The sequence below is a fragment of the Vidua macroura genome, chromosome 19, assembly GCF_024509145.1.
Source record: "Vidua macroura isolate BioBank_ID:100142 chromosome 19, ASM2450914v1, whole genome shotgun sequence".
Lineage (NCBI taxonomy): Eukaryota > Metazoa > Chordata > Aves > Passeriformes > Viduidae > Vidua > Vidua macroura.
The window spans coordinates 3,068,839-3,094,312 of record NC_071589.1 but is presented as its reverse complement, the minus strand read 5'-3'; the positions used below and the strand labels follow the sequence as shown (position 1 = coordinate 3,094,312).

At 41.4% G+C, this 25,474-nt stretch overlaps 1 protein-coding gene across 2 annotated transcripts in view; it reads left to right on the top strand.

Annotated features, from left to right (window-relative positions):
- The window catches only part of TBCD (tubulin folding cofactor D), a 119,137-nt gene that overhangs the window by 53,144 nt on the left and 40,519 nt on the right, over positions 1 to 25,474 (top strand). For both annotated transcript variants that reach the window (XM_053994388.1, XM_053994389.1), the window contains exons 16-23: positions 4,049 to 4,106; positions 8,379 to 8,408; positions 11,699 to 11,784; positions 15,649 to 15,729; positions 16,452 to 16,525; positions 17,360 to 17,477; positions 18,294 to 18,354; positions 19,730 to 19,752. In XM_053994388.1, the coding sequence (XP_053850363.1) occupies positions 4,049 to 4,106; positions 8,379 to 8,408; positions 11,699 to 11,784; positions 15,649 to 15,729; positions 16,452 to 16,525; positions 17,360 to 17,477; positions 18,294 to 18,354; positions 19,730 to 19,752 (531 nt within the window). The remainder of the gene's footprint in view (positions 1 to 4,048; positions 4,107 to 8,378; positions 8,409 to 11,698; positions 11,785 to 15,648; positions 15,730 to 16,451; positions 16,526 to 17,359; positions 17,478 to 18,293; positions 18,355 to 19,729; positions 19,753 to 25,474) is intronic.

Genomic DNA, 25,474 nt, shown 5'->3' with positions numbered 1-25,474 from the left:
CACACAGCCTTGTACATCTGTGTGCAAAACACTGAGATAAAGTGTGCTGATTTAAGAAGGCCATGGAATAGAATAGACATTGTTGAGAGAGAGATTGAACCAGAAACAAGTTTCAACAAGTTTCAAAATATGACCTTGCAAAAAGACCAGATATTTTAGAGAATTAGGCTGGTGGAGGGGGGTCAGGAGCTGGGATCTGTTGGGGCTGGGATCTTTTGGGAGCTGGGATCTGTCTCCATGCAGCAGAGGAGGCTGTGGGTGCAGGGCACCAGGGCAGGCAGCCTTGGCTTCCCCAGGGTGCTGCTGGCTTTGGGAGGGGGGAGCAGGCAGGTGTGGCTCAGGATGGATGATGGAGCTTGCTCCAGGGCAGGATTGTCCTGCAGAGCTGGGGAAATCTGAAGCATTGCTTTGAGCTATGTCTTGTACTGTGATGAAATATGGGGAATGGCTTTCTGCTGTTACGTTCCTGCAGAGGAGAGCTGGGTGCTGAAGGCACTTGGGGAAAGGGACCTCTGTATCACAGACCCTCTCCTTTCCCCTTTCTTGTCCCCTGTCCTCTTTCTTCTTCTTTTCACAGGATTTGTAACTCCTGTTCTAAACATTTTTCTTGTTGCTCTTTTCCACATGTGTATTTCTTACACTTTGACCATTTTACTTCAAATTTTTGGCTTGGAATAACTCACTGAACAGCATAGGAGGGTGGGTGGTGAACAGGATGTGTGAGAGCTCTGTGTGAGCTGGGTTAGAGGGACTGCAAAAGTAGCAGTGTGGAAATGGGAATGGTCACAGCATTTCTCCTTCTCCTAGATAAACAGGAGGAATTAAATCTGAGTCATGTGCAGTGTGGCTGGAGCAGGCCCTTGTGCTTGCTCCTTCCCCTGTGTGGCTCCTGCAGTGGTGTAACACAGCTCCATGGGGTGAAGGGAGCAGGGGAACTGCTCTGGTCTCAAACATTAAAAAAACCCTGAGTCTAAACGTGTTTCATCACCCAGCTCCCTGTGCAGCTCTCCCAGGTGGGCACTGGCATGACTGCAGAGGTGCAAAGGGGCTGTTTGCAGCAGCAGTGCTCAACAGACCCAAGTCTCACCTCCTTTTCTTGCTTGGATTGTTCAAACCCACTTTGCTTGTGGTGGCTCTTGTGCCTTTCCCTTTCCTAGTGTACAGCAGGGAGGAGAGTTTGCTGTCCTGTTACCACTTCACCCTTTTTAAAGCTCAGGAAGGAAATTTTGGTTTTGCACCAAATAGGCAAGAGGTTTGAGAGTTTATTTTTCTCCTCCCACAGCTTCAGGGTGGCACACTGGGATTGATGGTAGCAGATTCCCAGGGGATAGCAGTAGGATCAGCTTCTTGTGGCTAGTGGAGACTGGAAGTGTCTGCTGCAGGTGGTAAAGGGAATTCAGGTTTATTGCCTGGTACACCTGGTGCTTGTGCTTGTTTCTGTGTTCTGATGTCTCTGTGTTCTGATGTCTCTCACCTGGCCCACCTCTGCTCCCTGGTTCTTCCCACCTTGTCAGGGAAGGGAACAAGGTCCACATGGGCTGGGGAGTGCCCACTGACATACTTGGAGTGCTTCTAACTTTCCCTGAAGCCAGTTAGGTGAGTCTTTGGGAGGAGGGGATAATGAGGAAAGGAGGAATTATTAGTTGACTGATAAAATTGCAACTTATTAAAGTCTGTGTTTATTGTACACTTAATTGCTGTCGTGCATGCAGGCTCCATATCCCTCAAGGAGCCAGGAAAGGTGTTCCATGGGGACTGGAGAGTTTAAAGGAGCCAGGAAAGGTGTTCCATGGGGACTGGAGGCTGTTAAGGAGTCAGGAAAGGTGTTCCATGGGGACTGGAGGGTGTACAGGAGCCAGGAAAGGTGTTCCATAGGACTGGGGGCTGTAAAGGAGTCAGGAAAGGTGTTCCATGGGGACTGGAGGGTGCAAAGCCATCCTCTGCTCCTCCTGGCAGCAGGCAGGTGTGGTGCACTTGGGGCAAGTCAAGACATGATCCTTTGAGTAGCTTAAAAAAATATCCCACTTGGTTTGACATCAACAGTTTCTTTCTGTTAGGAAATCCTGGTGCAGTATCACATAAACTCCCACGACAAAGCAGACAGGTGAAGACACCTTAGAGGGGTTCCACCCTCTGCTAAGCCTGGCTTTGTGGAGGATGTGCCTGCACTTCCAAGTGGGAATTAGCCTGAAAAGAGCATTTGTGGAGTTTGATAAGTTAGAATGCTTCATTAAAAGGATTAACATGGAACAGTGACTGCAGTATGATTTGGGAATGTAACGGGGCACTGATACAGTTCCTGGGGTTTTTATTTTGCTGCACACAGTGTTGTTTGCAGCACTGAGTGAGCACAGACAATATGTTGCTTTGCTGGCTTCACCTACACAGCTTTGTTTTAAGGTAACAGAAGAGTAAGAAAAAATGGAAAAGTACAATGTGATTGTAAGATGAACTTTTATTTGATGCAGTGAGGGCAGCACTCAGGATTCTGAGCTTCTTTGTGTGATGAGGCTGGGTTTTTTGTGGTTGGGGTTTTTTCCCCCTCTTCAGAAAAGACCAATATTGAAATACTACATAACTGACAAATTACTGTTCTAGTCTGTATAACCAGAAATGTCAGGCAGAAATTTGCTTCTTTTTGGTTTCAATGATCATTTTCCTCCAGTTCCTTTAGTCTTGAAAGTTCTCTAATCAAAACATTTATGGGAGCTAGTCATATCATTAAAACTATGTACTTAAGTGTCCTTTTAAAATAATTTTTAAGTCTCTCTGTGCCAGAGCATTAGCAAGCATGATATGAAGAGTGTGTACCTGACCCAGCAGTTTTTCAGCAGTGAGCCATGTGTGCTGCTTCCTGATGGAATGCTTCCTGAACATTTGCTCTCCCAGGCTCTGTTGTTTGGATGATCTCCTCTTTCCTCTTGTCTTTGTGGCAGAGAGGGGTATTGCTCCTGCAGGTAGCACTAAGAAAGCATTAACTGTCTTTAGAACGCTTTATTGGGGTTTGTTTTCATTTCATTCTGACTTTCTGGCTCCTGTTTTCCCTAATGGAGATAAACTGAAATTACAGAGGCCAAGCTGACTGTGCATTTCAGAGAATTGGAACAACACAGTATTCATCACTGTAGGGAACTGATAGCCACTGCCCAGGGAAGTTTGATATTATCAGTGTAATTAATATCCTTATGCTGAAGCAAAGCTATCTTGAATTTACTTTTCAGCCAGTATTTATTTCCGGTTTTGCCTGGAGTCAATAAATCATGTAATGAAGAGTTTCAGGGTTTGAAAGGAATAATTTTCTGCTTAAATGATTCTCCTGAAGTGATGTTTATTTGTTGCTGGAGTTAATTGAATGCTGGAGGTGGATTTCTAAAGCTGCAGACTGTGTGTCCTGGGATATTCTCCCTCCTGTGTTGTGTAGCACATCTTTGAACAGCAGTTCTTTTGAGGCACAAGAATTACCCTGTGCAGGGTCACTGCACTTCATGCATGAAGAAATTGTTTCGTATAATCATCCTTCTGTCTCTGCAGGTCACCCTAAAAAACTGCTTTGCAGTTCATCTTGCAGGTTACTTTTTATCAGGATTTGCATGTTGTTTGATTTTTGTGCCTTGCAGGATGTGACTGTTCTCCTGGAGATAACTGCAGCCTTCCATTGCTTCCCTTTGTGTTGTGTTTACTCCTTACACAAGACTTGCTGTACATTTGGCTGTTGAGAAACTGTAGTTCCAAGTTTTCATTTAAAATAGCACTGAGTCTCACATTTGAGGTGATTATGTCCAGGTTTTAAACCCCTGCTTATTTTTTCCATAAATTCTTTGATACAGTGGGGTGGCCGTGGTGCTGTGGGAAGTCCACAGCAAAGCAGAGAAACAAGAAAGCACAAGGTTACTTCAACTCAGATTTTAGTTCAGCCTTGTATTTCTAAATAATAAGCTCCTTAGAGGACGTGCTGCCTGTTCTGCTTAGAAGGCTAAATGTTGAAATGATGGATTGCACATTTCTTTTCATCTATTTGCTGCTAATGCTCAATGTTTTGTTTCCTCAGTGCATTGGTTATTGCTGCAGTATTTGATCGTGATGTTAATTGCAGAAGAGCTGCTTCTGTAAGTTACCACATCCAGTTTCCATCGCTCTGTTGTTTTTTATTTGTTTTCATTTAATAATTTGTAGACTTAACTACATAGAACTACAGTAGTGAAGCAAAATATGTTGGGAGCAAAAAAATTGTTTTTTTTAAATCCTTAGAAGTATCATGTGAACTTAGATGTTAAATTATATAATCCACATCTTGATTTATGGCCACAGTTAACAGTCTGCTGTATAGTTGTCATGATGATTAAGATAAAGTATCTATGAAAGGATTATTTAGTATTTTTTAGTCACAAGATAACAGACAAAAGGGTCCTACATAGTACACAGATCTTGGCTCTTTTGCACATTTCCAAGCTGGGGAGTTTTGTGAGGTTACACTTTCCTAATTGTACATCAGCTGTTGCTCTTTAATCATGGTAAATTGAAAATTTCTAGGATAATCTCTCTCCTTCAAACATACTTTTAGTTGTTATATAAAACTCTCTCTGTAGGACTGGGAATTTTTAAAAGAGTGGCAAATCCATTAGTCAGATACAGTTAGGCAGTGAATGGAACTGACACCAAAGTATAATCTGTGGAAACTTTCTGTAGAAAATATTTATGCTGTTGAGAGGAGTGTTCTTAAGAGAAGAGAAATGATGGAGAATTACAGATTTCTATAGGTACAGAATCTGAGAAGGAACAATAGACATCTTATCTATGAGAATTTAAGTCTGTGTGTTGCAGACTTGAACTTGCTTTTTTTTTTAAAAAAAGTGTGAATTGTATCTTTTAACAGAAAAAACCAAATTATCTTAGGCAAATGTAAAAAACTCCACTCTCTAAGTGTATGAACTCAAACCAGAGAGTGTCTGCCAAAGAACCAGGTGTCTGTTCCTGACTATAAATGTCACTATGAATGTGTTTAAAAAAAAAAAAAAGACAATCTTTACAATATGCACATTACCAGGTGTGTCTGACTCTTTGACTGAAATTTTGAAAAGTGATGTGTTTAGAACATCAGGAGGGTTTCTCAGGGATACCTGGCTAGCATCCTTACTTTGTGTAGCCACACCTGTGCTGGTGTTGAGGCTGCTGAATGAAGCTGCAGCGTAATTGCTGGGGAAGTGAGTCAGTGCTTGAGCAACCCCAGCTCAGCTCCTGGCTCTGCAGGTGCTCAGACCAGAGCAAGCCAAGGTGCTGCAGATTGCTGAGCACTGCTAGAGCCCTTCCCTTGCTGTACAGCTAACAAATACCAGCAATGCTACTTCCCCCAGACTTCAACTCCTACATTTTAGAAACCAGAATTTGCCATTCTTGGCGAATTTAAGTCCCTTTATTCAAATCAATTCCTTAAAAGAATTTCTTTTCCTGAGAGCTGCATGAAACATTAGGGAGCATAGGTGGTGAAAAGTGAATTATTTGTGTGATCCCTAGGAACTGTCCTTGGAATCAGGGTTTATACAGACACCAAGGAGAAATCTTTATAACACAATTGCCACTACAAATGTGCTGCTTACCTTTGGTGACTTGATTTAATTGTCCTGTGTGATCATCAGTGTGTTTGTACATTTAAACTGGTACTTTGACCATGAGCTGTGTGCTAAACCAGCCAGACTCAAGCTGAGAGCTTAGTGCAGCCTGAGTATCTCTATTTCTACTTACAAAACCCAGCACATTTTTCCTCACTTTCCTCTTCTGCAGTAGCCCAGGCTCCTGAGCTTCTGCAAGTCAGATACCTCCACTCTCATTCATTTTTTCACTAGTACTTTCTGAATCAGAGCTGGTCAAAATTTGGAATAGCTGTTTGACAGACATTTATAAAATTACTAAAGCCTTTTCTCTTATTTTAGAGAGGCAAATATTTTGTGTTTACCAGCCATTATTACAGTTTTGAAGGAAAATACCTGGGAGTGCTAAATATTTCCAATCATTACTACAGTTAAACACATATTTAAATAAACAGCAGGTTTTACTAGATTTTCCATCTCTTGCAATATGCAATATATTATAATGCAGAGCACCAATAAAATAAAATGGTGAATAGAGACATTTTGAACCCTGAGGTTAGAGAGAATAGAACTAGACTCTGCTTTTGAAGCTCCACAAGCATTCTGGGCTGGCTTGTGCAACTCTTTCATGAATAATCAGTATGAGGAATAATCAGATGAATAAGTGATGTTGAATTGGACTCTATTCAGCTCTGACATCTCAAAGAGAGGTTTTTTTTCTCTCTCCTGTTTGACTGATAGTATTTAAAATACCTAGTTTTAAACTAAATATTTTTAGAGAACATTGTGATATTTTTTTTTCAGTTTTTTGTGGGAAAGAAGAGTGTTCAGGTTGGTCACCTTGGTTCTGATCTCATGGAATCTTGAAATTAGTATCTTTATATCCAGTTTTTCCATCTCCAGAAGGGGATTGTATAAAAACCAAAAATTACTCTTACAAAACACTTGAAGAATCTGGCATCTCTTAGGAATTTGGAATCTTTTAGGAATTTCAGGGCTTTACAGATTTTGTATCGTTTAGGCACTTGTCTGAGCAGCACATTTTTTAAATGACACTGTAATGCAGTGGTTGAACTGTGAAATCCCTTGGATATGATAGAGGATGTCATCCTCACTGAAACATGCCTGTGCTGAGTAAAAAAGAGTTTCAGTAGCATAAAATATAGAATCATCTCAGTGGGAAAAGAGCTTTTAGATCATCAAGTCCAGCTGTTAACCCAGCACTGCCCAGTCTACCCCTAACCTGGATACACCAGAGTTACCAGAAAACACGTTCTGCATCCCAAATACACCTTTTTTTTATGGAATGGGCTAAATGATCACCTAACTGCTTTCTTTCCACCAAGGGGGAGCTCAGAGCTGCACAAATAACTGGCTACAGCTTAATGAGATCTGCTTGATCTCCAGAGGGTGCACAGCACAAAACACAGCCTATGCCCACAGTAATACATGGAGGGTAGCATAAACCAGGACCTAAAGCTGGAAGCAGAAGGAAATGAATGCTGCAGAGTGACAGGCACCCTGTCCTGGAGTGAGGAGAGGAGGGGAAAAGGCCTGTGGCAGCAGCTGGGCTGCAGCATCAGCAGGGAGCAGCCCTGGGGCACCGCTGCAGCCCCAGCTCCTGCCCCATCCCGGCTGGATGTGCTGCCCAGGGGCACTGCTGGCAGCAGTGCTGTGCTCCATGCCCTGAGCTGCCAGCAGCACCTGGAGCTGCCCGGGCAGGTGTGCAGGGGCTGCAGGCAGCAGCTGAACCTGAGCAGGCAGCAGCACCTCGGGAGGCTCCGGCTCCGTCCCGGCTGGCGTCAGCCCTTGCTCCACCGGCAGAGTGTGATCCTCCTGGGGAGCCAGCTGAGCCTGTTGTTGTCACAGGTGGATTACCACAGGGCTGCTGGAGCTGTGGAGGAAATACAGAAGCTCTGGTTGTCCAAATTCTTGTGGTGTTTCAGCAAACATTGGAACTTCTCCCCTGTCCATTAAATACCAGTTAACGAGCGTTATCCATCACTGGAAAGCTGTGTGTGCAGAGAGAGGCAGTTCATGGAGAAGTGTCCAGATAACAATGATCTCCCCTCTCTTAAGAGTTAAAATTTACAGCAGCTTTTATTAGTGCTTAGGATTTTATGGCCTTTGAAGGGATAAAAATAATGGGCTTTTTTGTGAGAGAGAGAAAATTCAAGTAGGAATTAAGCAGCTTTTCTTCTGTATGCCATACAAGTAGGCATTAACTTCCTGGTTGTTTTCATTGCATTTTTGCAAGATTTGGAGTTTATTTAGTGCAAAATACAAGAGATACACATGAATTTTGTCTTCAAATTTTACAAGCCCATTGTTTCAGTGTGCTTTCAGACACAAACCGTGCAGATCAATATTGCAGTCTCGATGGTTTTTGCCCAAAGTTTTCATTGACAAAGAATTAAACTTTGCCCACTCGTAGCAATGATGTTGAAGTTGGACAAGAGTGAGTTGCCTCTGTTGCTGTTGTCTACAGGCACTGACTTTCCATCCTAGGGCCAAGCCTGGTGTCACTACTCCCAAGCACTTGTGTGGGTGTGACAAGTTTAATAAACCTGAATTCTCAAACTGCTGCTGGGCAACGTAGGGCTCCAGGAGCAGAGAACATGGAGATGCAGAAACAGAAAAGCCCCACGGGCTTGTTCTACTGACAGAGTTTAGTTTATTTAAAACAGAAAAGCCATGGGTCATTTATATTGTTGTGTGTTTTGAATTCATGATCTGGTGTTTATCAAAAAGCAAACCTGACTCGTTTTGGTGTGTTTGTTCTCTGTTCCTCAGGCTGCCTTCCAGGAGAATGTTGGGAGACAGGTATGGTGACTTCCCTGCATCTTCATTCATTTGTGCCTCTGAGGTTACTGTAAGCATGGAGTACCTAAAATCAAAATTAGACACCGTGGCTTTGGAAAAATGGAGTGAAAGAATGTCACAAAATAATTGTTTTCATTATGAGCAGCAAGTTCTTGTGGAATGTTTTTCTGAGGTGTGATTTTTATTTTAGTATTCCAGTTTGGGAAGAAAATGAGCTTAGTGGTAATTTTCAGTTTTGCTTCAGAAAAGCAAAACCAGCATTTGAGCTGCTCATTGTACACCCTGGAAACTACAGTGCTTTTAAAGCAGGAAAAGTGCAGGTTTTTTGGGGTTTTTTTTGGGTTTTTGTTTTGTTTTGTTTTTTTTTTTTTCATTGATTTTCTAGTTTTCAGTAGAATCAGACCAGCTGAAGTGGGCTGTGCAATCATTGCTGTAGTTGGTGGTTGCACATTAAACAAAGCTTCAGAGTCTTCAACTCAGTTTTTGGGCTTGTCTCTTGTACCATCTAGATATTTTGAGAAATCTGGTACTTTTGGAGGTATCCAAGTCCTATTGTGGTAGGTTCCTATGTAACTTAGCAACATTTAAGTAGTTAAAATCCTCAAGACAACTTTAATTTTCAGACTTGGAGGAGAAGCAAATAGGGTAAAGCCTTGGATTTACTGGTTCCTCAGCAGGAATTAATAAAGCTGAATATACAACTAAGAGAGAGAGAAAGTGTGGGGAGGAGTGGTTCAGTCAGTGTGTTCCTGTGAACAGAGCAGGGTATGTGAGCATGGTTAAAGCAATTTTGTTATCAATAAGCTGCTCATTCAGGGATCATAGTTAAAAAGCTGACAGCATTCCTGAAAATCTCTGTGTTCTGAGCCAGAATTGTATTCCTTTAGAACTCTGGCTGTTAAACCATCTGTTCATGTTCAGTGTGTATTTGTGGACAGAAGTAAGTTAATAGCAGAGAAAGGGTGCAAGAAGACTGGGAAGAAGAGAGGAGGGATTTTTGGTGACCTGACCCAGCTGGGTCTGTGATAAATAGAAGCCAGGGTGACTCCTCCTGGGTCTGCAGTTCCTGCCCTGGAGAGGTTGGGCATCACACAGCAGCCCAGCCTGACTGCACTGTGTGAGCTGCTGAACAAAGTAAATAACACCTTAGCTCCAGGGGAGAGAGGGCTTCTGCCTGCTGCAGGTTTAGAAGTGCTTCCATGTAGCAAAAATTCCGTGTTTTTTTTAATTTCTGAATCAGAGGAGTACACTCCATGTTAGTTTACAGGCAGAAAGGTTCCTTACAGACTCTGCTTTGGCCCACAACTCAAATGTGTCATCACATGATGATGATTTCAGCCTCTGTGTTGGCACATCAGCAGTGAAGCAGTGAGTTTTCATGGCATGGAGGACCTGTCAGGCTCCAGCTGGTTCCTGCAGAAGGTCAGAAGTTTTACTTGCTGAGCCATTCCTTGGTGCCTAGGAAAATGGTTACTTAATGAGTAGATCCACCCTCTGGAGTCCACAGGGTGTTGAAAGAGACACCCTTTCTCTGAATTGGAAGGAACTGAAACATATTCTCCACCTGAGGTAATAATGCTGATACTAAATAGGTGCAGAAAAAGGTTGCCCTCACTTGTTCCCTGGTTCCTGCCTCCTTCAGCTTTCTAATTCCACGTGTCCCAAATCCAGAGCTTGCTGATGGCCACAGAAGAAGCCACTGTAAGAATGCCACTTACACTGTGTGTCAATGGAAACTTTGAAAAACCTGAAGAATTTTTTTGAGCATAAGTCATGAGAAATGCACATACCTCTAATAACACCAACTTCTATATTGGAGAAGTTTGAAGTGTTCTGAGAGAACAGAAGCTGTTGGGTGTTCCTGTGAAGCCTGACTGGCTGTGACCTCTGTGTTCCTGAAGTCAGGGATGATGCTGTCTCACTGACAGGCTTGGTGGCACCGTGCCCTGTGTGAGATGGCATCCAGCTGGCACACTCACAGCTGGGGAACAAACAGCAAGGTCCAGCTGGCAGCTAGAGCTCAAATTGTTGGCTGAGATTTTCCTTATGGAGTGTGCCTCTTTATCATTATGTGTCTTGCTCTTTGGCCTTATATCAGACTGAGGTGTTTCTCATGTACATTTTTGCCCCTAATCAGGGTTTCATGAGGCTTTTGGACAGAGCATTCATTTTACCTTTGAGTTACCAAGACTTGCAGGCTTGGACAAGCCATAAATACTCTGTCCTTGGTCCAGTCAGATTTCAGGCCTTGTTTTTTGGGAGCACTGGAATTCTGCTTCCCAGAGCAAGACCTTGGCAGCAGCTGGCAGCTCCCACTGCTTCCAGGATTAACTGCTTCAGTGATTCTCTCTGATGGAGAGATACTTCCCACTAGTTTTGCATGGCTGGATCCTAATGTGGAAGGGATGAGTGAGCTGTAAACAAACCTGCATCACATCCCAAACCTGTACTTCCAGGGAGCCTCATTGTTTTAATACCCTCTGAGTGTCCCTTTTGGAAGTGAGTGGAGCCAGTGTCAGCTGGCTCTTTTCCATTTGTTTTTCATCGTGGCTCATGGGTGCTGTGCTGCCTCTGCTGATGCTCTGTTAAACCAGCCAGAGCCAATCAAATTCTGAATATCAGAATTGGATTGCTTGCATACAGAAATGCAGATTTCTAAGTGGAAATCTCAGAAAGATAATTTATCTTCTAGAAACAGACTGGTTTGAGAAGCGATGGGAGAAGTGGGATCCTTCAGTAGGATTCAGTGTTTCAGGCTTTGCTGGGAACCAGTGTTCATTTTAAAAACAAACCATCCCCATTTTTTCAATCATTAATGAGTCATAAAATAGAAGTGTAAGTAGAAACTCCCACGTACTCTACACGTGATGCACCCCTTGGTGCCTAAATCTCTAATTCTATATTTCATTAAACTCACCTTGTGCCTTCACATAAACTGGAAACATGTTTATGTTTATCTAAATCCTTCTAGAGGAATCATCTTTTGGGTATATACATAGTCATGCATTAGCCAAATATATATTTTGGTATGACTGGGAGGTGTGAAGGGAGCTGTTGCATAGGTTACTGCCTGCTGCCATTTGCTTGGGCTGTTTATCATTGACTCACAAGCAGAGTGAGGTATTTTGCTGTTTATATATTCAATATCCTTTATGTCTCTAGTACAAGTGATTTTACTATAAATTAAATCGTATTTTTTCAGTGCTTGGGAGAGTAGCAGGAGATTTGTTTTCAATCACGTTGCCTATTTAGAATGTATTATACATTTTAAAGCAATATTTTGTTTGTAGGGCACTTTCCCCCATGGCATTGACATTCTGACTGCAGCTGATTATTTTGCTGTTGGTAACAGAGTTAACTGTTACTTGACTATAAGGTAAGTTCCCAATTATTAATTTTCCTAAATATGAGGGACCTCTTGTACCTAATGAAATTCTTATCTGATTACCTCACCTTACTGAATATTGTTTAATACTGATGGTTTTAAGTAAATCAAAATTGTGGTTTTGTTTTTTTTTGATGCCTGATTATCATGTGTGAGGCAGAGTGAAAACGTGGCCATGATTTCCTCGGCTACGAGGAGGAAGCAGCCAAGAGATGTCACAAAATTGTCTAAGCTGCTCAAGGCTGGACAAGATGAGGAGGTTTGGGGAGTTGTAATCGAAGGCGAGGCTGTTATGATGGCAGACAGACTCTGATGTGGGGGGAAAAATCAGGTTATACACACTTTAAAAAAACAATTTGCCCAAGTTGTTGAATTTGTGGTCTGTGCACAGACCTTTAGCTCGAGTGCTTTTTTTGTATTAGTACAAAAACCCAGAGTTTCAGAAATCCCATGGATGCCATCCACAGTGGAAAAGCTGCCAAGCTGGCCACAGTGTGGAAAGCTGGCCACAGCGTGCAGTAATGTTTGAAAAACCCAACTGATCTCTGCAGTACAGTCTGCAAGGAGCAGGTGGGAAGTACCCAAACTGGGGTGGTGTGGTTATAAACCTGGAATACAGAGTCAGCTCTGGAAACACACATGCTGACATCAGGGGAGCTGGGAGCCAAACTGGATGGCCAGAAGGAGCAGAATATTGCATTTCCTCACGAGGAAATGACAAAGAGCAAGGGCTGGTTCTGGCTTGAGCTGTCTGAGACAGAGGCTGTGTCCAGAGCCAGGGTGGGTGCCCAGCAGCACCCACGGAGGGTGAGTCAGCCCTGTTGGAGACAGGGCAGGACATTGCCCTTGGGGCTGCCCAGGAGCCCAGCAGGGCAGGAAGGTTTGGCCAGATGATGTCCTTGGGGAGCAGAAACAGCAGACAGGAACAGGATGGTTCATGCTCCACTGCCAACTTTGTGACTTCCACTTGTCGTAGTTGAGATGGAGACAATCCAAAGCAGCACACTCCATTTTCAGAAGGCTTCAAACTGTTTTTATTCTAGCTTGCATGCTTTTTATACATTCTTACAAAACTCATAAATTTACACTTTACTCATTGGTCAGGAAAGCAAAACAAAGTGCTCATTGCAATAGACAGTTGCAGGTTTCCCTTATTTATCCTTCTTTCTTTCTTGGTTTCTACGTCAATGACTTTGGTAGAAATTCTTTCAGGGGTAAACATGGATCCTATTCTCAAACTTCTTTCTGGCTCACAGAAGTCGCTGTAAAACCTCTCCCACGTCCACTGAGAGATTTTTAAAATAATTCATACTGGAACCCTCTGTCTTCACCTTGACTGTTTTTTTATTGATCTGTCCACATCTGTGTTGTCCCTTTTGTGCAGAATCATTTCAGTCTGTTCATACCTTCACCTTTAGCCCACTGTCAGCCCTTCTGGGGTCCCCACCCTCCTCCCACAGCCTTCCCCAGAGCGGCCGCCTACGGGGGATGGGGAAATGCAGGAGCTTGGTGTTTCCATGCTGCTCGAGATGCCTGTGGATGGCATCCATGGCACTGCTGAAACTCTGGGTTTTTGCACTAATACAAATTTGAAACCATTCAGAAGGGACAAAGCAGGTTTTATTTTCTCTCTTCTGTAATTCTGGCTTGCAGACTGATTATGTTCTTCTGACTTTTCAAGAGCTGAATTGGTAATTTTTTTTTTTTTTACTTCTTTCACTGTGATTTCCAGAGTTTTTGTACGAGTGCCACTTACCTAAGTGAAAATATTTTTACTGTTGATTTCTTTCTTTAAACTGTTCAGCAAGAGGAATACATTTGTAAATCTTTTTATAAATAGCCTTATGCACTTAGAAACTTGATTCTCTGAAGCCATCTTCAGTGCCATTAACCAAACTATTCTTTTGTAAAATATTTGCCATCTCATTCACTCTATTATTTCCAAAAAAACTACGCTGCTCTTCAAGCAGGCTGTCATTATTCAGGTCAAGACTTAAGTTACTTGGCAATTTCCTTATTTTTTCCTGACTAACATTAAAGGAAAAGGCACCCAAGTATATATTTGGCTACTCAGAAAACATGTACCACGATAATGTTGAGCAATAAAAGGTTATTAAAAAAAGTGTCAATTTCTACTGAATTTGGTTCATAAATGATGATGATGTTCCAGTAAAGGGGCAGCATCATGTATGTTTACAATATTTATGTGTGTGTATAAATAGTTGTTCAGAGCCTTTCAAATCTGATTATTTTAATGCAGGTTTTTCACACTGGCTGCCTTTTTGCTGATGGTATTTGGAGGATTCAGCTCAAATATCATAATACATTTCTGAGGATGGAAGGTCGAGGAAATTTATTTTATATGAACTGGCAGTAAAGAGATGATTCCAGGAGTTCTGAGCCTGGTACAAGCAGAATTAATGAAAAAGCTGCTTAACCTGAGTGAGGTACAAAAATCTAAGCAGCACCATCATCAGGAAATGCAGATTTGTATGCAAGGCTTCTTGCATTAAATTCTCAGTAGGGCACAGAAGATGAGGACTGTAGTTAAAGATATAAACTAAAACTAAAAGTGGAATTTAGCTACACCTGTGACCCTAGATGGATTGATTTTTAGCTGGGCAAGGAACTTAAAATGGTCAGCAAGAGTGGTGGGTGCTAAAACTGGGACTCAAAAAAGCAACTGCAAACGAGAGAGGAGAGCTCAGACATGTCAGGGGAAATGTGTCTGTTATTGTGGGTTCCTGCAGAGCAGAGAAAGGACCTAGAGATATGAATTTTATATTTCTTTATATTATTTTTTATATTTTATACATCTTTATATATCTCTGCTGGCATCAACAACAATTTGAACCAAGTGTCAGATCCTTCTCTAGGGCTCAGTAGAGGCTGCTTCTGTGTCCAGTGTTGGTTCAAGTAACTGAGGTCTGGCTGTGGATTTAAGGATTCCCTCTCTGATGAATTCCATAGATAACAGGATGGGAACATGTGGCAGTATTTGGTTTTTCTCTTTGTTTGCTTCTGATTGCACAGAGGTGTATCAGTGGAACACCATTATAGCTGCAAAGTTAATCACTCAAAAGATCTGAAAAGGTGAAATTAAGGTAATCCATGAGTGCCTTGGTGCCCTTCTGACACAAACAGGCCTGCTGATTGTTGGGCTTCCCAAGGTGATTTAACACTCATCAGATGTACTGAAAAAACATTTCACTTCACTCGTGTTGACCTTGGCTTTCCATAGCTGATGCTGCTGAAGATTGGAAGTGTGGCTGTGAGTTAGGTAATGCAGGCTCCCTGATCAGTGCTGCTGTTCCTTCCACCTCACACCTGAACTCTGCAGCTTCCACAGCTTTTGTCACAATTCACTTTCTGCATAGGTTTGATTTTTAGAAAGGACAAATGGAAAACCCCTTTTCCATTTTGGACCAATTTATTTATGAAGATGTAACACGTTTCTGTAACTTATTTCTCCTCTGTCATGTAGTTGATATCAGTGATGTGTTTCTCCAATCTGAAATAATTATTCAAGTTGATCTACACATCTGGATTTTCTGGAATGCAACAATGAGATTGAATGTCAAGCTTGTTATATGTAGAGCAAGTTTTAGAAACAATCTGAAAGTTTTACAGAAGTGATGTTAAGTTTGTTCAATAATTCAGATTATTTCCTATCCTGTCATTCAGCTGCATCTCATTTAGGAGAAGGCACATTTAAGTAAATTTTTGGTTGGCTTAAAACCAGAGGATTTAAACCTTTGGAACAGACTGTGCTAAAATGCACACAGATATTGGTTCTGTACTTTCTGTCTCTGGACTATATTTCTAATCTATATCTGGATTTTTTTTCTTTTTCAGTGTATATATTGCTGGCTTTCCTGAGTATACAGAGCCAATGATTGATCATTTAGTTAATATGAAGATTAACCACTGGGATAGGTAAGTTTATAAAATCTAATTATTAATATCCAGGAATTGACTGTTCTGCATAGATTTTCCTGCTTTTGTAGATTATTTGTGTACATTTTACTCACACCTGGCTTTGCAGCAGCATTTGACTGAAGGGAACTGGGCAAGTAGTAGGTGATATCATCTGTACCTCCCAAGCAGAATGTCACTTAAGCAGGTTTATGAATTTTGTCTTTTGGCCATGACCTCAATCTGTTAATAGATTAATAAAACCCATTAATATGGTATATAGTGTATGTGAGGGGTAAACACTGTCACCATACAATTATCCTAATTAAAGCAGATTTCATGCATAGAGATGGTGCTTACTCACATTCAGTGTTCATGGAGATTGGGATGTGTGCATATCACACAAGTGAGATTCTATCAGTGCTGATCATCGTTTGCATCATGAGAAATAATCACAGTTTACTGCACTGTCCCTGCCAGTGCCCAGAACAAGCCCTGAGGTTCCACCAGCCCCACTGGTGTTTTTCCTTGTCCCTTTGGGCTCTTTCCACTTCACTGAAAGCTGGCTGCATGGCTGCTCGCTGGTTTTATTGGCTTTTTTTACAGGGGGAAGCATAGGATGGACAGAGAGTACTGTAATTTTGAATATTTGTTTTGGTTGGGGGCAGAAGTCCCTTCCTCACATTATTTTTTAGCACATTGCTTCTGCTGACTTGCTGACCCTCAGAAATGCTTTCTTACAGTGTTATTCGAGAACTTTCCACCAAAGCTCTGCATAACATCACCCCCCGGGCCCCTGAGTACATGGCAAACGTGGGTAGGTACCAGCTGAGCTCTGCCCAGCCAGGCTGAGCTTAGGCAGGACAAACCTACAAAGAACTAATAAGTCTACTTAATAAAAATTAAGATTTCCCCTGCCACTTAATACAGTGACCCTAATGGCTTTACTGGTTTTTAGGTTTTATACAAAAATTATAAATTACTGTCAGGTTGGTTTTTTTCTGGGGCTTTTGATAGCTGGCTGCACTGGACTCTGCTGGTTCTGAGGTGAATAAAGGGGTGCAGTTGTGTGGGAACAGCTCCAGCAGCTACCCCTCAAATTCCCAGCTCTTGCTTTGATGTTGTAAAGGGTGGGGGATCTGTTTTGTCTTGTCCAACCTGACACCTGCAGAAGAATTCCTTTCTGACCAGATATTTCTTAGCATGAGCCCAGGGTCCTTTGCTGAGCCCATTGCAGATCCTGAGGTCTGGGAAATCCTGGCAGATTTTTCACGTGGCTGAAGGAGTGCCCGAGCCCAGAGAACCTGCAGTGCAGACCTTGCCTGGGCTCCTGTCGTGGTCCAGGAAGGTGCCACTTAACATGGAAATAAAATCCCATGGCAGTCCAAGCCCCACTTCCCTGACAGCTCAGCCAGCTATGTTGTTTTATTTGCTCCAGCCAGGGAGGTGGTTGGGAGTATAAAACAGCTCAGTGTGGTTTGTCAGAATTTAATTCATTAAAACTCGTTTTTCACAAATTCGCCAGGATACTTGCCTTTACAGAACTGCTTTTCCAGTGTTCTTTCTAGGCAGGCAAAATTACATTTAGAGCTGTGATCTGTCACTGTGCTTTGTTTAAGAAAGAATAAATTAATTATTTAATCTCTTTCAGTTTTGCCAAGACTCCTGCCTTTATCAGTGGGCTCAGATCTGCACACACGCCATGGGGCAATCCTTGCCTGTGCTGAGATCACCCATGCTCTGTGTAAACTGGCACAAGAGAATAATAGGTATTAATGCAACATTATCTAGACTATAAATTTTCCTTTCATGTCTGGTCTATTAAAAGCTTCCTGAGTATAATTATGGAAGTCTTCATCTCACTGAACTGGGTTTCCACTGAGTTTTTGTCTGGTTTTATGAGTGATGCTGACCTTTCACGTTTTATTCAGTGATTTAAGACTTCAGTCTTAAATTCATCATGAGGAAAGAGAGATCATTTGCTGCCTTACTTGGAGAATTGAACGTGATCAGTTAAATGCAGATTAATTCCTCTTCCCCTGTAAATGTTCTCTCTTCCTGGGTAGGGAGAGTCTTTGTCTTCAGGGTTGGAGAAAAACCTCCTCAAGCAGCTCATTGAGTTACACTGATTATGAATGCTGGTCCAGGTATATATAAAAGTATATCTATATATTTGCACACACATTTGCCAGCAGTGTCCATCAAAAGAATTTGTGTTCAAGTTCAAGAAAAACAGACAGATCATTTTTAGTAGTTGGAAGTACTTGAAATAGATGGAAATATCACAGAAGTGTTGGAGTCTAAAAATACAGCTGAGCTGAGAAGGGTTATCAGTGTATTGGCCATGATAATGTTATTAGGAAGTGACTCTGATTTTTTATAAGCCCTTTGGAATAGTTTTCTGTATGATAAGGAAAGAATTTCTGTTGTTATGTTTGCTGAACTATTTAAAAATAAATATTGCATATTTCTGTGGAGCATAATTTGAAAATCAAATTACTGGTTTTTAGTTTGAAAGTGATGTTATGGAAAAAAATACAGCATGATGAGGAAATCTGTATTAAAATTTTTGTATACTTTTACAGATCTGTCACATACTATTTCACTGAAAAATCATTGGAGGGGCTCAAGCAAATTCACCAAGAGGTTTGTAGCCAGCATAAATCTATTTTTAACCTGGAATGCTGCATTATTTTTAACATAGATTTACAATTAATGCAGCTGGTCCTCCACCTTCCTCAACCCTGTGCCAAGAGTGAACCTTGTCCTGGTTTGGACACCCCCAGACTCTGGGACAGCTGTTTGTCCTGGACCCTGTGTCTCACACACTGACACTGGGGGCTCTTCTGCCTCTTGCTGAGCCCCCAGCTCTGATGCTGGAAATTACATTTCTGAAATGCCTCAGGGGGTTGTTTGGTTCCTTTTCCTTCTGTCTTTGCTCCCCCTTTATCCTCCTGACTGGCCCTGGGGTAATGTGCTCAAGGGACATCTAGTGAACCCATTCCTTGTCCCTGCATCCATAATTAATCCATCATAACATCCATAATGTTTATAGCCCTCAAAAGTCACATTCTGCATTTCAATTGCTGCATTGTCTCTATCTCTGCCTATGCTAAATGAAACCTTGTCCTGCTCAGAGCACTTCCAAATACTTCTGTGGAGATAATTTTGATTAATTTGTCCCTTTCATTTTCAGTCATCCCATGTTGTTGGGTTTTTCATCCCAGCATGGAACAGACAATACTCCAGACAATAATATTCAGGCTCCTGCTGTTCCTGCAGGATCTGTAGGACCTTTAGTGCCAGCTCTGATGTGCTGGGAGACTTCACCCTTCACCCACCAAAGTCCTGTTTAATTCTGGGCCCAGCTCAGAGCTGCTGCCACAGGTTGAAAAATCACCTTTGTCCTCCTTTAACTTTCTCATGTTGAAATGCCTGAAAGCTTGGTCAGCACATCTCTGCACTTACAGTGGCCTTAAGTTGTTATGATGCAGATAAACTCTCAGTTATAAATAATCTGTGTTTTTTTGGCTTTTACTACATAGAAATGTGATAATCTCTGATTTTTTACAGTGGCTTGCTGTAACATTAAGAATGAAGTAAGATTTTCCAGTCACATTTAAGCCTTTGGTGAAGTTTTTTTTATTCAATCTGTAACTTCCAAAGTTATTTTCAGTGGTCAGACAATGCAGTCTGTCCTCATTCTAAAAGGACCAGTGGTGGAAAGCAAATCTATTTTAAAAAGCCAAACTGGCTTCCAGGGTATTTGCAGGAGCAGCTTGAGTTTGGAATTCAGGAAATGAGTGCTTTACAAACGTGTTATGTTGTTTTTGTTTTGAAAACAAAGTTCAAATGGATGTAGAGAAGTTGTTTTAAAGAGGTTTTCCCTTCGAATATTATTTTTTAAATTCACTGAAGTTTTGCACAGCTCACAGAATATGGCATTGCATGTGAGGGAAAAATGAAAACACTTGGATCAAACAAACTCAATTAAAATATGTGTTACTTTTTTTTCCCCCAGCTTTGCAGTCGTCAGTTGTACAGGTAAGAAAAAGATGCAAACCCATCATTTTTCATCTTGGAAAATGTCAGTTAAAAGGAATGAAGCCAGGCTCTGGGAAGGGGGGGGTTGTTTTGTACAATTAGTGACACCCACCCCAGTCCCTCAGGTGCTTTGTCTGCAGAGGCAGAGAGTTCACAGGGGGCTGCAGAACTGGCCTTGAGCTAATGAGCCCCAAATCCCATCTTTTCCTTTTTCCTTTTTCCTTTTTCCTTTTTCCTTTTTCCTTTTTCCTTTTTCCTTTTTCCTTTTTCCTTTTTCCTTTTTCCTTTTTCCTTTTTCCTTTTTCCTTTTTCCTCCTTTTCCCTTTTCCCTTTTCCCCTTTCCCCTTTCCCCTTTCCCCTTTCACTTTTCCCCTTTCCCTTTTCCTTTCCTCCCTTTTTTCCTTATTTTCCCCCTTTTTTTCTCCATTTTCCCCCTTTTTTTCCCCCCTTCCCTTCCTGCCAGCTTCTCTCTGAGTTCCAGAATTCCTTTCTCCATCCTGTGTGACAAGCAGGACAGGAGCGTTGCAAAAGGTTCAGGGCAATTTTTCAACTCTTGCGACAAAGAAAATGTAAATGAGTTTTCACTAAGGTGTTTTTCATTTCCTATTTGTTGAAGCTTCCAGGAAATTAAGGGATATTGCTTAAGGAACTGTTAAGTAAATGTGAATTAAAACTTGTGTGTGACTTCAGAGTTTGCTAATGAATTTAAGGAAATCAAATCATAATTGTATTCCCTAATAACTGTATATGCAAGTGAGGGTTTTTCCTCTTTTAACTGACATTTTTTGGTCATTTTTAGTTCACTTCTTCACAAGTGCCTTACCTGAAACCAGTAAACCCGAGCTAGTTTTTTATGTAATTATTAATTACAGGTTAAAGATTTTTATGCAAGCTTTTTTAATTATGAAGCTTTCTGAAAAAATGATAAAATTTACTTCTTGAGGGGTCATTTAGAGCAATGTGACACTTCCAGCCCCGAGTGAGCTTGGGCTGGAATAGGCTTAGTGCTGATACTGTATATTCATGTCTTTGTGGGTGGCTCTCTTGGCTTCCATAAATTCTTTAATGTCAGGGTGGAGCTTGGGTGTAATTTGTTTTTGTCATAATGTGCACTTCTTGCACTTAATGGTATTTATAAGATGCCTACAGAAATGTTTTTGTTCTAGATAAGAGTTCCAATTCAACTCCAAGCAGCATTGATTCACTGCTGTTTGCTCTCATACTTAGCTGAGACAGAGATGTCTGCCCTTATCCATATTGTAAAATAGCAGTGTGCATAAAATATTTTCAAATGGGACAAGAAAAAATAAACTAGGTTATAAAAACAAACCAACAATTTGAGTGTTGCTGGGCAAGCATTTAGTGGAACAAGCCAAACTTGTTTCATGATGAGTAATTATTGCACATAGTATTCCAAAGATTTCCATTTGAGAAATTGCTACTGGGAATTTTCAGTGTTAACAACATCTTGGAGGAATGTTGAAAACCTGTGTTTTTTATTTGTATTTCAAGTTTTTAAAGTGTATTAACAAATAGCATCTGGCCACATGTCTCAGCTGTTTATTAGACATTTTGCTTTTACTTCTGGCCACTAAACAGCCTTGTCAGGGACTGCAGGGATTTTAATGCTGTGATCAAGCTGTTCTAGGGAATTTTTTGCCCTCTGAGAAAGGGAAAAGGAAGTAAAGTGTAGAAATGCTGGATTTTGGGGGTTTTAAAATATTTTTTTACAAAGTTGCAATTCATAAATTTTTAGCTGGAAAATGGGTCATGAGTTTCTTGGTTGTCTGATTCTGTTGAATCCATAAGGAACTCAAGTCAAACAAGAGAAAACCAAAGTTCTGTAATGGAGACATTCACAGAGCTGCTCTACATCTTCCTTTGTTTAGCAATTCTTGCACCATCTTTACCCTGATTTTGAAAAATGACCATGAATTATCCTTTACACAGTCCTGTTTTGAGTTCTGCTGCAGCCAGTCTCAGTTTTGAATATACTCGAAGCATTCAGATTTATTTATGCTAATTGTAGAAAACCCCATCTTCTCCCACATTGCCAGTTTTTTTTTGGTTTTTTTTTTTTTTAATCCAAGTATTTTTCTGTCCTCCTGCAGAAGTCCTTGCTGGGTTTACCATAGTACAAAGGAGCCTGCAAGTCCAGGCACATCAGAGTGTACTTCCTGCCATTAGCCTTGATCCTGACACATCTGATGCACTGGTTTGTCTGGAGGAGCTGGTTGCTTTGAGCATTTGCATGTGCACTTCCAGCTGTGGGTTGTGCAGGAGTTTCTGGGTTTCTGTGTGGGGGTTACACCAAGGCATATGCAAACCATGCCTTGTAGAGCATCTGCCTCCTGTGCCTGTTTAGGGCTCTGCAGGTTATAAAGTTACAAAAATTGTGCTGTGTTTTATTTGTTTTAAATAGTGTTTTTATGTATAAAAACCTGAGAGGAAGACTTGTGGCAGCTGTTGCCTTCAGCTTTTACCTGGGTTAGGAAATCACTCCGCTGGTTTAAACACAGTCAGTAGTCAGCCTGATTTCCATTCTGCTTCCACTGAACCAGCATGGTTAGTAGCTGGTTTTTTTTTGGTTTTTTTTTTTTTTTTTTTTGTAGCAGATCTATTGCTGTTGTGCATCTGAGACGTTGGACTCATTTTCAAAACTCCTTCTCTCAAGTAACAAATGATAGGAAAGAGGAAATGGCCTTAAGCTGCACCAGGGAAGGTTCAAATTGATGTTGGAAAAAAAATACTTCACTCAGAGGTTTGTGCAACCCTTGCACAGGTAACCAGGGCAGTGGTGCAGTCACCATCCCTGGTTTTTACCATCTGTGAAAACCTAGATTTAAAAGACATGTTACAAAAGGGTTTACTTTAAAAGGTTTTAACACATTTAAAAGATGTGGAAAAAGGATTTGGTTTAAAAGGTTTTAACATAAATAAAAGAGGTCTTAAAAGGGTTTAAGTTTAAAAGGTTTTAAAAGGTTTAAAAGACATGTTGAAAGGGTTAGGTTGGTCTTGGCAGTGGTTGGAGTCAATGATCTTATAAAGGTCTTTTCCAACCTAAATAATTCTGTGATTCAATAATACGAAAAGTCTTCAAGAAAACAGTATTTTAATAGTAGATAAGATTCTCTGAAACTGCCTCATCTGGTCTGAGGTTCTTGAGTGACTCTTCAGCTGAACAGATGTTCAGTATTATTGGTGCCACTAGAGATGAAGGGATGGGACTATTTTCAGGCTAAGAACAATTTATTGCTCAGATAAACATCAATCACAGAGGCTGTGAGATTTTAGAGGAGCGAGCATTTGTCCATAGCTCATGAATAATCACAAATTCTTTGTTACAAGGCAATACAGAACTTCCTAAACCAATAGACAGTTGCCACAGAATTTATTTGCTTTTCTAACCTATCACCTTTACTTAATTTTACTGCACTGTGGATACTTTTGCCCAATGGGCTTCTGTCTCACATGCACACATATGCTTCTGTTATAACTTCTAAACTCTTAGTTTATTCCATACAACCATATCTCTACATTATAAACCCTTCACCATCTTACCCATACAATTTCTGACTTATTTAAGGCATATTCTTACTTACAACTACAGAAATGTAAGTTTATGATTTTTCTGCTTAATGCCTATGTATTGTATTTTTACATCAATCTAAGCTTCTCCTAAGGCTCCAGACCAAACTCTTCAGTGCCTGTAGAAGTTTCTTCTTTCCCCATTCCCACAGTTTGGAATATTTTTTAGCTTCCTTGTGGCCAGTTCTGAGTGTGATACCAGAGGCCCGAGTGGCCAGAAGATGAGGAGTGGCTGTGGCAGTGCAGGGCTGCCTGCAGGTGGTTGCAGTGCTCTTTGTGTCTCAGCAGATGCTGCGTTCCTTGGCCCCCAGGCTCCCATCCCAGCTGGACGTGTCGGGGTGTTGGATGTTCGTCAGCGCCTCCCACGCCGGGCAGCGCGGTGCCTGCGACGTGCTGCACACCCAGCCTTGCTCTGAGCTCATCCCTGCAGCCTCTGCAGAGGCTGCCTGGGTGTGGAGCACGTCAGCTGTGGCAGCCCAGCAGATTTAGGAGCCTGGAGTGGCAGGCAGTGGCAGTTGAAGCGGCACCTTCCGAGTTTCGGCGTTTCCAGCAGAGTAAGGGAGCCCGCAGGTGTTGACAGGTGCTGGGCAAAAGAGAAACTCATCTCATTTCAAAGACCTTGAAGGTTGTAACTGATCTTGATGGTTTCAGGGCAAATGTGTTTCTTGGCATGCATCTGCCTAAAAGAGGGTTTTTTTAGGCATATGAGCTTAATCAGCAAAGAATTCCAGCTTTGCAACAAAGCTCGTCTTAACAGTTCCTCCAAGTTCAGAGGGTTTTGTGCATCCAGGGCCTGGATGGCTCTGTGAGATTGTGCTGCACTGTCCTCTGAAGACTTACAAGGTGAAGTTCCTCTGCTACAAACTGAAGTCACTGGGAAAGCTTTTGCTTCCATAGAGCCAGGATTTTACCTGTAGCATTCTGATGTTAGAATACAACGTGGGATACCAATTTACACTCACCTAAAACTTGGTGTTTCTCGTGTCAGTGTGGTTTATTCTGTGCATCTTGAAGGGCTGGCCATGAAAGCTTTGTTAACCTATTCAGCTGTGCTCAGGGGTTTCCCTTTCCCCCTGGTGTACCCTCTGATGAAGCCATTCTGTACCTCCAAAACCCAGGGAATGTGCAACCTGGATCTTTAAAGATACCTCGGTTCTATTTGGGACAAAGAGTTCCCAAAGAAAATGCTTGGTTGCTGTTCATGTGGAGGTGAAATACATCTCCTCAGCTTTCCCAAAACACAGTATTTACAACTGAATCTCTTCAGCTATTCCAGTACTTCTAACTTCAGATTTGAATATCTGGGAAAACATAGATACTTTTCAATTTCAAACAGCTTCAGTTACTGCTATTTTTATTATCTTAAAGAGGAATTCTGGCTTTCACAAAAAAAAAAAGCAGCAGGCTTAAATTAATTAAAAAAAATAAATCCACAAAAGTACTTTGAACTTCTTTATGCCCTGAGAACAGCACTGTCACTGGTTGTGATTCAAGGCAATGTAATTATAAAATAGATCCTGTCATTCTTAGGTTAGTAATGTTAATTTGTCAGTTCTGCAAGGGATTATATATTTTATTTTCCACACTTACATTGTGACTCATCCCAGGATGTTTCTAGGTGAGAAGCATTGCTGTGGAGCTGCACACAGGAAGGAATGCTCAGGAGCCTGTGGAGCCTGGGCACTGCATCACTCAATTTGCAAATTGAATTAATAATTAAAGCTTGAAACGGGTACATCTAATAATGTGATGCAACTTGTGGATGTGTCTTTGGAATAAAAAAGAAGGAATCCTGACTGTACAGCAAAATTCAGAATCTCTGAATTAGGTAGATCCGTATCTTTTTAATTTAGTGAAATACTGTGCAGTGAGATAAAGTTAATAGAAAGATGTGCATCATGTTTGACAAACTAAGCACTGGCTGAGGAAAGATCTTGGATTGTGATAGAATTCTTGGTTCTTAAAAGTGAAATATGCATGAGCTGTGGAAAGGGAGAACAAAGCCAGCTCTATTGGTGGGCATACAGAGTGTCTGGGAGCTTTGCAGAGGAGCACACACAGGTCATGGTGCCACCAAGAGGGACTGCACTGGAGTCTGTGCCACGTGGAAGAGTTGCTATGCAAATCCCTGTCA